At 51.0% G+C, this 11,844-nt stretch overlaps 1 protein-coding gene across 1 annotated transcript; it reads right to left on the minus strand.

Annotated features, from left to right (window-relative positions):
• EMWEY_00049230 (Fatty acid synthase S-acetyltransferase, related) lies at positions 1-11,200 on the minus strand (the record flags this gene model as incomplete). The annotated part of the gene is made up of 4 exons (XM_013479458.1): positions 1-5,285; positions 5,429-9,758; positions 9,889-10,389; positions 10,552-11,200. Coding segments are annotated over 4 exons (10,765 nt in total), but the record flags the coding sequence as incomplete, so codon positions are not given.
• Between the last annotated feature and the right edge of the window lie 644 nt (positions 11,201-11,844).

The raw sequence follows: 11,844 nt of genomic DNA on the forward strand, positions 1-11,844 counted from the left end.
AGTCGTCAGTCACTCCGGCTGCATGGAATATGCCCCGAACGGGAGGCCAGTTATCCGACTGAAGCCCCTTAAACGCTTTTAGTACGTCTTCCTTCTTGCTTATGTCGCATTTAATGTGTTTTACTTGAATATTAGGCTGAGTACTCAACAAATACTGCCAAATGCTCCCCTCCTTAAGCTCCGCCGATGGCTCTCCGGATCGCGAGAGAAGGGCAATGTGTCGTGCCCCCTCCTCCACGAGCATCTTACATACAACAAGCCCGAGTGCTCCGTGACCACCAGATATAATGTATGTCTTCTCAGCGTCCCCAATGCTTCTGAGTGCCGTCGGCGACACAGGACATTCAGCACATCCTTCCTTGTTATTTGTGCCACTGCTCGTTTGCAGGGCACTACGCATTCGAATTACTACCTTCCCAATGTGCTGAGCCCTCTGCAGAAACCGGAATGCCGCCACTCCTCCTTCAACGGGGTCCTCCATATCAAACACCTTCAGCGGAAGGCTACTGAGCTGACCACTTTCCACACGCTCCCGGATTCTGTCAAGCATGCCACCAAACCATGCAGGATCCTCCTCCATCATAGTGTCCACAGCGATGGTCTCGTAATATACATCTGGACGGGCTTCCTTCATCTGTTCGTGAGTCCAAATGCCTCTCTTGCCCAATTCCATGAAACGTCCGTTGGGCCCTAAGAGCTTGAGGGATTCTGGGATGTAATCATCGACGAGAGAGTTCAGCACTACATCAATGTGCCCATCCTCCCCCAGGAACTCGCGCATATCGTTTGCAAATGCAGCTGCATCTCGGCTGGTGCTTATGTATTCGACCCCCGAAGTCCTGGCAAATTCGGCCTTGCGGCCGCCACTGCATGTTCCGTAGACAATGGCGCCTGCGCGCTGGCAGAATTGGACCGCTGCTAAACCTACACCGCCAGTGACAGCGTGTATCAGTACTCTTTCTCCTGCCTTCACTTTAGCTAGATCTCCCAAGGAATATTCAACAGTGGATGCAACCACGGGAAGCGCAGCTGCTTCTTCAAATGAGAAACCAGCAGGCATCAACCGTATGAGTTCAGCAGACGTTATGGCAAAGCTCCTTAAACAGCCTGGGACTATTCCATAAACACAGTCACCAATTTTGAATCTGTTCACTCCAGGTCCAACGCGCACCACAGTACCTGAGCAATCTGCTCCAGGTAGACCCGGATCGCCGGGATACAACCCCATAACGTTGAGCACATCCCGGAAGTTCAAACCGACCGCCCGTATTCGTACTTCAACACATCCTTCTGGAGGATCGACCCTTGCTGCGGCAGGCAAAGGGCGTAGCTTGAGCATGCTTAAAGCTCCACGGTTACCCATAAAGAGTTCGACTGGACCACGGCACTCAATGTGAGATTTCGTCAAACGAGGGACATACTGCACGTCGTTGCGGAAGCAAAGTTCCACTTCGGGGGGAGAGTCATCATCGGGCATAGCCTGATCAATAATGTGGGCAATTATCGAGGGTGTCGTCGCTGCTTCTGGAGTTACATCTAGGCATCCAATTTGTACCGGTCTCCCTATTATGTTTTCGACTTCAAGTCTAGCCGAGCGGCAGAACCCCCAGACACCACCATGAGTTGGATTAGTGACGGCGTCATCTTCTGTGACTTGGACGTGCCCTGTAGTAAGGATAAATGTTGGAGGGATCTCAACGTGAACTGGAGCTTGAGCCAAAGCCTTAGAGATAGTCAGACAATCGTCAATGCAGTCGACCTCCGAGCGCAGTTTTCCCAGTGCGCCCATGTAAACAATTCCACGGAATACTTTGCCTTCTGCCCCCTTTCGGTCCAAGGCACCTTGCAATGCGTCCACTGAAGCCATCTGGAAAGGCGTTGAACTGGCGTATCCCTTCATACCTTCCACAAAGTCTTCAGGGCAGTTGAGCAGCAAAATAGGAACCGCTCGCCGAGGGTGAGAATCTGATTGTGGCGATGTTGTGCGGGTCTCGATATCATCCTGTTGGCCCCCGCCGTGCCCTGGAGAACTACCGGCGCTATTTGTGGTGGATACAGCTGCCTTTGCTTCCGATTCAGGGAAGCGTGGACTCCATTTGACTTCCCAAAGAAAATTCCTTGGGATTGAGGCGCGCTGAGACATGTCCACAACACGTAGCGTCAGATCATCGAGCATTGCATACGGTCTCCCTTTACCTCCAAATATAGTAAGATCTAGGACGGCGGTGCTTGAATCTTTCTTCTTCAGGACTGCGTGGCTCCAAACAACAACATCGGGTGGAAGTCTGGCCATGGCTGCCTTGCGAATGCCCACAGGAACCATAGGCCGAGTTGGCTGCACGTCGTCAAGCAGTAGAGAGGCAGACTGGATGGCACCATCCAACAAGGCTGGATGGAAACGGAAGTTCCTTTCGAATGGAAGAGACGGCTGCAGAACTTGTAGCCTGCAAATTGCTTCAGTTTCATTTCTGTATGCCTCACGTATAGTCTGGAACCTTTTCTTGTATTGCAGTCCAGACAACGCCATTGCGCTGTAGATTTCATCGGGAGGAACAGCCTGCGGCAGGCGTTTTTTAGCTTCCTCCAAGAACCCCCATCCTTCAGATAAGTCGAAGACAGTGTCGGCCGGAGAAAGGGTGACCGAAGCTCGGCAATGGACATGCATTTCATCATCTTCTTCTAGCTGGCTTTTGACCTGAACTTCATCCTTGTTGACAATGGCAATTATAGCCACACTTGGCTCGTTCCCTTTTTGCGTACGTTCTGGATCGGCAAGCAACATTGGACGATCGAATTCTACGTCTGTTAGTACAGTCGCGGTGCTTGGAATTTTACCGTCATAGTGCATAAATGCTGCGCTGCTCATAATCTCCAAGAAGCCAGCAGCAGGCATGATGGGTGTTTGGCTAACGACATGGTCTCGCAGCAGATCAAGTACATGAGCATCTAAAACGGTTGTTGCGGTGGCCTGAGTGGTTCCTTCGCTTTGAACGCTATCCACCAGCGGCGTTGCGAGCTTAAACCATGGGAAAGCCTGCCGTTTCCATTCATGGTGGCGTTGTTCCTTCGATAAGAGTGCGTTTATGCTGTTAGAAACCTGCTCCATATCTGAAGTTTGTGGGTCAAGCAGCGAGACGCAGAGAACTTCGGACGCCTTCAAGGACTGTTGTGCCATGGTAATGAGAGTTGGCATCGGGCCAACTTCTACAATTATTGATACTTCAGATTCCATCACTTCTCGGAGGCTTTCCATGTATTTCACGGGACGAGTAATTTGGAGGGCCCAGTAGTCAACAGTGCAGACCTCATCAGCCGTTTTGGTGCCCAGCGCTGTTGAAATGAATTCTACAGCTGGCTGTCTGAGTTTAATGCCGGAAAGCGCCTCGGAGAACGGCTTGACTGCATCGGCAACCAAGCTGCTGTGAAAGGCGTGTGTTGTATTGAGCCTTTTATATCGTTCACCAAGGCCGAGCTTATGAATTACCTTCAAAACGTGTGACTCCTCACCAGACAGCACAATGCTCCTAGGTCCATTGATGACTGACACTTCCGCTGTCTTTGCTGACTCTCCAAGACTTTCAATCGCCTTCTGTGCATCCTCCTGTGTGCAGCGGCATGCAACCATAATGCCTCCACGTGGATCAATTCCCTGCATTATCCGCCCTCTCTCGACTATTAGGTGAAGCGCATCTTCCAAACTCATAATGTTCGCAGCAACAGCTGCAGCATACTCTCCTATACTGTGGCCCAAGACAACATCAGGTTCGAGACCCTTGCCCCTGGCAAGACACAGGAGGGAATATTCCACTGCAAATATTGCTGTCTGAGCGTAGACGGCCTGCTCGAGTAGTGGTGAGCCAGTCGATGTCTCCTTTGTTGGGTAAATTGCCTCAATCAAAGGAATTGGAAGCTTTCTCTTCAGAATGCTGCTGCACTCATCGAGCGCCTCCCTGAAAATTGGTTCGTTTTCATACAGCTCCTTCCCCATGTTCGCATACTGACTACCCTGCCCCGTAAAGAAAAATGCAACTTTCCGCTTTTCTACACTGTTGGTAGCAGCTGCCTTTCCCACTTTTCCAACGTATTCTTCGAGTATGACATGAGCATTTGCTCCTCCAAACCCGAAGGAGCTAGTTCCTGCGAGCACTTTTGCCTTGTTAGCCGGAGGTTCCAGTGGAACAACAGTGTTTGGCAACACGAGCGGAAAACCTTCAATGTCCATGAAGGGATTAGGGGTAGAGTAGTGCAGGTTGGGAGGGACGGCACGGTGTGCAAGGCAGACTAGGACCTTCAAGACATTTGCAATTCCGGCGCCACCCTCCAAGTGACCTATATACGACTTGAGGGCGCCAACTATCAGAGGATTGCTATCATTCCTATTTACTCCATAAACAGCGCGGATAGCCCCCATCTCAATTGGGTCCCCAAGAGATGTTCCTGTACCGTGGGACTCGATATACCGAACGTCTTTTGGATTCGCATTTGCGTGCCGAAGGGCAAGCTTCATGCATTCCTGCTGCATAGGGCCATACGGGGCAGTAAGACTAGCGCTGCGGCCATTGTGACTAACTGCTGTTCCTTTCAGCACTGCCAATATCTTTTGCCCCTGGGACTCGGCATCTTGTAGTGGCCTGAGAACGACTGCTCCTGCTCCCTCTCCACGCACGTAACCATTCGCAGCTGCATCGAATGTAGCACAACGGCATTCTGGTGAGAGCATCCTTGCCTTGCAAAAAGCGAGAAATAGCTGTGGAGACAGCATCAAGTTGATTCCAGCCACCAATGCGCCAGAGCAGTATCCGAGGCGGATTCCCTGGAAGGCGGAGTCCATTGCAACGAGGGAAGAGGAGCACGCAGTGTCAATCGTCATGCTGGGTCCGTTGATCCCGAACACATAAGATACTCGGTTTGAAACCAGACAGCCGGAGCCCCCAGGGCCTGAATAACTGCTGCTTTTGAAAGGATCCGACTGCTGCTCCAGAAAGTGCCAATCTGAGTTACAACAACCGATCCACACGCCGAATGACTTTCCCACCAGAGTTTCACGAGAATAGCCTGCTGAATAAAAAGCATCGTATGCGACTTCCAGCGCCATGCGCTGTTGGGGATCCATGTAGTTAACTTCCGCTGGAGAAAGGCTGAAAAATGCGTTGTCAAACATTTCGGCGTTCTCCATGAAAGCTGCCTTGCGGACGTACATCTTCCCTTTTGCATCTATTTCGGCGTCATAGAATAGGTCTACATCAAACCGAGTCAATGGAATCTCTGAGACGCAATCTTTTCCCCTGCAGGCAGACCACAGGCCAAAAGCTAGCAAATTGCGCTAAATGTTGTTAATAACTGGATACCTAGGTGCTCGCCGAAAATTTAGATATCCTGCGACCAGCTGTTTCTTCCGGGTTTGACCGTGAAGCAAGTGCTATCGTACCTTAACAGCATCTCCCAGAGTAACCCAGGAGTATCACTGTTTCCTGGAAGCCTGCATGATGCACCAATGACGGCCAGTCCCTGCGTTTGACCCATGACGGACATTGCAGTTGCCGGAATATCTGTTGTACCTGGAGACATACTCCCCGATATTTGGTTTTGAATGTAGTTTATAATTGCCCCTATAGTAGGATAGTCGAAGAGTGTCGTTGCGGAGAGTTTGACTCCAAGTCTTTGGGCGAGCCCGTTGCGTAGCTCCACTGCACCCAGTGAGTCGATACCCAACTCCTGCAAAGGCGAATCAAGGGGAGGAACTTCTGCTGCACCCAAGACCTGCCGAGCGGTGTCAATAACGACCTTAGTAACATGCTCCTTTAGCTGCTCTGGGGTCATCGAACTATATAGTTGACGCAGCGCCGCTGGAGTTGTGACGTCCAACTCCACATATTCAAAGAAGCGCGGCATCGTGTCGAACTGCTCGCTGTACTTTTTCCACCTAAAGGCTTGGCAAAGAACTGGGACGGGCATGTCACCTCCACGTAGGCAGTCAACAAGCACACGAACGCCGATCTCGTTAGTAATTCCGCGTAACCCAAGCTTTTCCACCTCCTGCCTCAACCCAGCTGCCATGCCTTGCTCCACCCACGGACCCCACTGAATGCTCTGTCCACACAACCCTATAGATCGGCGCCACGATGCAAGGGAATCTAGGCAGGAATTGGCCGCCGCATAGTTTGCCTGGCCAAAGTTCCCCAGAAGCGCAGCAACTGAAGAGAACATTAAAAAGACTTCAAGGTCCTTATTCAAGTCCAACTCATCGCACACCTCATGCAAATTCCAAGCACCCACCACCTTTGGAGCGTACACCTTCTCAATTGACGCCTTGTCCTGCTCTGCAAGTGCTTTGTCGTCAGTCACTCCGGCTGCATGGAATATGCCCCGAACGGGAGGCCACTTATCCGACTGAAGCCCCTTAAACGCTTTCAGCACGTCTTCCTTCTTGCTTACGTTGCACTTCACGTTTTTGATATGTATGTTGGGATGGGTGCTTAGGAGATACTGCCAAATATCTCCCTCCTTAAGCTCCGCCGATGGCTCTCCAGATCGCGAAAGTAGTGCAATGTGTCGTGCCCCCTCCTCCACGAGCATCTTACATACAACAAGTCCGAGTGCTCCGTGGCCCCCTGTGATTACGTACGACTTTTTGAGGAGGGCCGTATGCTCCTTAGGTGAAAGCGCGCTGGGTATAGTGAGGACCACCTTTCCCACATGCTGAGCCTTTTGCAGGAAGCGGAAAGCAGCAACACCGCCATCTTGATGATCCGTCATGTCGAAAACAGTTGCCGAAATAGGAGTTAGGTCTCCTGACTCCAGACGCTGAGTCATGCGGTGCAGTTGAAGGGCAAACCAGCGAGGATTATCTTCAATCATAAGATCTACAGCAACAGTCTCATACTGAACATCTGGCCTCGCCGCCTTCATTTGTTCGTGTGTCCATATGCCTCTTTTGCCTAGCTCAATAAAAATGCCATTTTCTGATAGGAATGAAAGCGAAGCCGATATGAAGGGGTCGAGTAGGGAATTTAGTACAACATCAACTTTGCCATTTTTGCCAAGGTACTTTTGCATATCTTTAACGAAAATCTCTGGTTTGCGGCTTGATGTCACAAACTGCACACCCAATTCCCTCACATACTTGGTCTTAGCTTCACTCCCGCAAGTCCCATAGATAGTCGCCCCGACGCGCTTGCAGTGCTGAATCGCCAAGAGACCGACCCCTCCCGAAACAGCATGGATAAGAACTTTATCGCCTGCCTTAACTTTTGCAAGGTCTCCAAGTGCATGTTGAACAGTGGTTGCCACAACTGGAAGAGTAGCACCTTCAGCGAAAGATAGGCCCTCGGGAAGTTTCCACAGTAAATCTTCGCTCGTCACTGCGAATGTCCTTAGGCATCCAGGAACTATGCCGAATACGTTATCACCAAGCTTCAAGCGCTTCACTTCTGGACCAACCGCGACCACTGTCCCTGCACAGTCGGACCCCGGCGGTCCCGGATCCCCTGGATAAAGTCCCATTACGTTCAGGACGTCGCGGAAGTTTAGGCCAATGGCACGTACTCTGACTTCCACCATGTTCCCCTTCGGTTGTCTCCTGTGGCTGACTGCTTGCGCCCTCAGAACGAGGCTAGCTATGGCTCCTCTGTCAGGAAGATGAAGTTCAACAGGCCCTCGAACACCCTTCTTCCACTTTGCAAGCCGGTGAACAAAAATGGAAGGCTCTTCAGGTTGAGGCTCTGGTAGTGCCTCATTCCCACTGTCACCGGGGGCGTCGCCATCAACCACTTCTTGGGCAACTTTTGTACACACCACAAGCTCCGGCTCATAAGGCTGTGTTTCTTGAAGCGAAGCCAATGCATACAAGGTCTGAGGCAAACTGGTTGCGTCTGCGATATCCACGCACCCAAGCGAAATTAGCCTACCCAATTGGGCTGCAGTTTCCAAACGTACAGCGCGTGCAAAACCCCAAATGCCTGCTTGGGAGCAGCCGCCACGTTTCCCGTCCGAGGTGAAAAGGCCCCTAGTTATGGCCCATATGGGTCTGAGCACAGCTGTCTTGTCAGAGATTATGGCCCGGCGCGCTGCCTTGCAGAGAATCGTAAGACCGACAACAACGGAAATGTCACTTGCCGCATCCGTTGTTGCTGCAACAACAATAAGCTTGGGAACTTCCTTAGAAGCTTCCCGTGACTCGACGAGAATGGGCATAAGTTCTTCAACAGTCGGACTGTTCACAAGTGTGCACTTGAATGGCTTCATGATCTCTTCAAGATGAATAAAGGTGGCGTCCTTTTTCTCCCGGAAGTCAATCAAGACAACCTCCAATTTGGCGTCTTCAGGAATATGCGGAAGCGATCTAAACTTTTGCCATTGCGATCGCCATAGTAGCTCTCGAGGAACTTCAGCTGCTGGGACGGGGTCGACCGCCCTCATCGTAAGGCGCACAATACTTGCAACCCATTCCCCATCTTCAGTCATAATTTCAATGTCCATCACTGCTTGGGTTGCATCACGCTTCACGAGGGAGACGTGAGCGAGGAGAGCTTTATGCACACCGTTCATAGATCGCATTTCTACCCGCTGAATCATGAAAGGAATCATGAGTCGGAAAGGACGAGGCTGAAGCGAATCCCTCTTTGCTGCTGCTAGGTCATGCGACCTCACCAATGCCCCAACTGTTTGAAAAGTTCCATCAAGGACGCAAGGATGGAAACGGTAGCCAGTTTCGCCAATGGAAATGGGACCAGGCAGCTCGAGACGCAGTTTCGCACTGGAAGGTCCACACTCAATGGCCTTCACTACTCGGAACTTTGGACCGAGTACTAGCCCATTGTCTTTAATACGCTGATACATTTGCTCCACATCCACAGTTTGGCGATTCTTGTCAGTTTCGAAAATCTTCAGTAGCTCTGCGGATGACCTCGTTTCTCTCTCCTGTTGCTCTTCTTTGATGTAGCGGCAAGAGACGTGAACAAATGTTTCATCGTCTTCCCCTTTTGAGCTCGAGAGAGTCACCTGGCCTCCTGGGGACATAGTAACGAAAAGCCGCTGAGAATCATGTAAACCGTCTGTGACTGGCTTTTCCAGGAGCATGGGGCGCTGGAATTCTACTTCCTCCAATATGACGACCTTAGAATGGTCTACCTCAACCGGGCAGATGCATCCTGAGGGCTTGGAGCGCTTGCAGCTAACTGCCGCAGCCATAGTTTCCAGGTACAAGGCTCCCGGCATCACAGGGCGTTCGTGAAGCTTATGTTGTGCCATGATCTCGTAGTGCTCCCTCCTGACCTCTCCTTCGTATATGATGTCGCCGTTGTCCAGTTCTTGGACCCGAGCGACATGAGGGTGCAAGACTTGGCGGGTATTGAAACTCTTGCGGGACCATGCAATTGGCTCTCTCCGCCTTGCAGTCGTCTCCAGCTGAACATATTCCTCTAGCACTGCGTGAGCGTTGGCACCGCCGAAACCGAAGGAGCTCACAGCGCCAAGCAGCTTTGTACTACCCGTTAGACCCATCGACGACTTTGGGAAAACCACGGGCATGTCGTCCAGCTCAATGTAGGAATTGAGCTTCTCAAAGTGAAGATTTTGAGGAATCTCGCGATGCCGAAGGCAGAGCATAAGCTTTATTAGACCTGCTATTCCTGCAGCACCCTCCAAATGCCCAATATTGCTCTTTAGGGCCCCAATAAAAAGAGGAGTTTCAGCAGTCCTTCCAAGACCATAGACTGCACGAACGGCGCCCATCTCTATTGGGTCGCCAAGAGGGGTGCCTGAAAAAGTTGCACACGAAATGAATAGTGGGGATAAAAATTGTCTCCTAGCTTAGCGCAGCACTGCACAGTTTGTTACGTTAGTACGTGGTATTGTTACATATGTAAATGTGGAGGCTTGGCCACTAACCTGTACCGTGGGCCTCCAAGATTGTCACTTCGTGTGGCTGCACCCCTGCTTGTCCCAGGCATGCGACTATGACAGCTTGCTGGGCAGGACCGCTGGGAGCAGTAAGGCTTGCACTCCTCCCTCCATGGTTTACAGCAGAGCCTCTTAAGGTGGCAAAAACGGGGTTTCCATCCTTCAAGGCGTCCTCAAGTGGGCGCAAGAAGACCATTCCAACACCCTCACCCCGTGCATAACCATTCGCCCGCTGGTCAAACGATCGACAACGGCAGTCTGGCGAAATCATACGGGCTTTTGCAAAACAAATGAACAGGTTTGGAGACAACATTATATTGACGCCTCCTACCAGAGCACCTGTGCAGCAGCCTTCTGCAATTTTCGTAGCTGCACTATCCAGGGCGACGAGGGAAGAAGAGCACGCAGTGTCGACTGTCAATGAAGGTCCCTTTAGGCCAAATACGTACGAGACTCTGTTCGAGATGATTGACGGCGCTCCACCAGTCCCTGCTCCAGCCGACAGTAAACACTCCATAATAATTGTCGTTTCGGCGGGCTAAGTCGGTAACTTGCGAAATACAAATGTAGTTGCATGGATCGGTGCCGTAAGAGCTGTCTATGCGCTTACATCCTTCCTCTAAAGTAAGGTGGAGACCCTGCGCAACGCACCTGTAAACGATCCAGAAGGCAGTTCAAGCATGTGCCAGTCTGAATTACAGCAACCAACGAAGCAGCCAATCTCCTGGTCAACAAGGTCCGTTTTCTCGAAGCCAGCAGACCAAACAGCATCGTACGCAACTTCCATCATGAGACGCTGCTGAGGATCCATCACCTGTGCCTCTATATTGCTAATGTTAAATAGTGAATTGTCGAAGTGGAATGGCTGCTCGACCATAGCACCAAGCTTTGCATAAGTTGTATCAGGATGATCCGGATCACGATTGTAAAAGGCAAACATGTTCCACCTATCCAGTGGGATTTCATTCATGCAGTCTGTTCCTGCTTGCAGCATTTCCCAGAAGCGGGCTGTAGTTGTTGAACCACCGGGCATGTGGCATGCCGCTCCAACGACGGCAATTGTGCCCACTCTCCTTTCTGCCTTTGACACCTTTCCAAAACCGCTTGACAATCCCGTAAGATTGTGGCCTGAAAACTGCTCAGCTATGGTTTTGTTAACGTAGCCGATCATCGCTCCGACAGTTGGGTAGTCAAACATAGCAGTAGCTGGCAGCTTGATCCCAAGAGTGCCCGATAGAGAGTTTCTAAGTTCGACTGCGCCAATGGAATCTATGCCCAACTCCTGCAGGGGCTGATCCATAGCCGGAGGCGCAGTAAGCCCCAGAGTCGATAACCTTCTTCTCCACAAACGCGTGCCTGTCTTGAGAATTCATTGAACTTAAGATAGGAAGAGAAGTGGGAGTTACGTGGAAGTCACGAGTAGCGTTTCTCAGCAACGCGGGCACCCTGTCATACCTGAGAACGATTGTACGAAACACTCATGCAACAAAGCAAATATCTTAGTGACCCAAAATAAAATAGCTTGCAAATATACCGTGAATATTTCGAGGGCTGACTCACCGCATGAGGAAGTTGCGCCACCGGAATGACTGGCACATCAAAACACCGTAACGATCGCCACTTCTCATCACATCCTGCAGAACTCTTATGCCGAGATCGTCAGTGATTCCCCTCATACCTGCTTTCTCCAGAAGGGGTTTCAGGCCTGCTGCCATGCCTTGCTCCACCCACGGACCCCATTGAATGCTCTGTCCGCACAACCCTATAGATCGGCGCCACGATGCAAGGGAATCTAGGCAGGAATTGGCCGCCGCATAGTTTGCCTGGCCAAAGTTCCCCAGAATGGCTGTAACGGAGGAGAACATTAAAAAGACTTCAAGGTCCTTATTCAAGTCCAACTCATCGCACACCTCATGCAAATTCCAAGCACCCACCACCTTTGGA

The sequence above is a fragment of the Eimeria maxima genome, genomic scaffold, assembly GCF_000499605.1.
Source record: "Eimeria maxima Weybridge genomic scaffold, Emw_scaff1155, whole genome shotgun sequence".
Classification (NCBI taxonomy): domain Eukaryota; phylum Apicomplexa; class Conoidasida; order Eucoccidiorida; family Eimeriidae; genus Eimeria; species Eimeria maxima.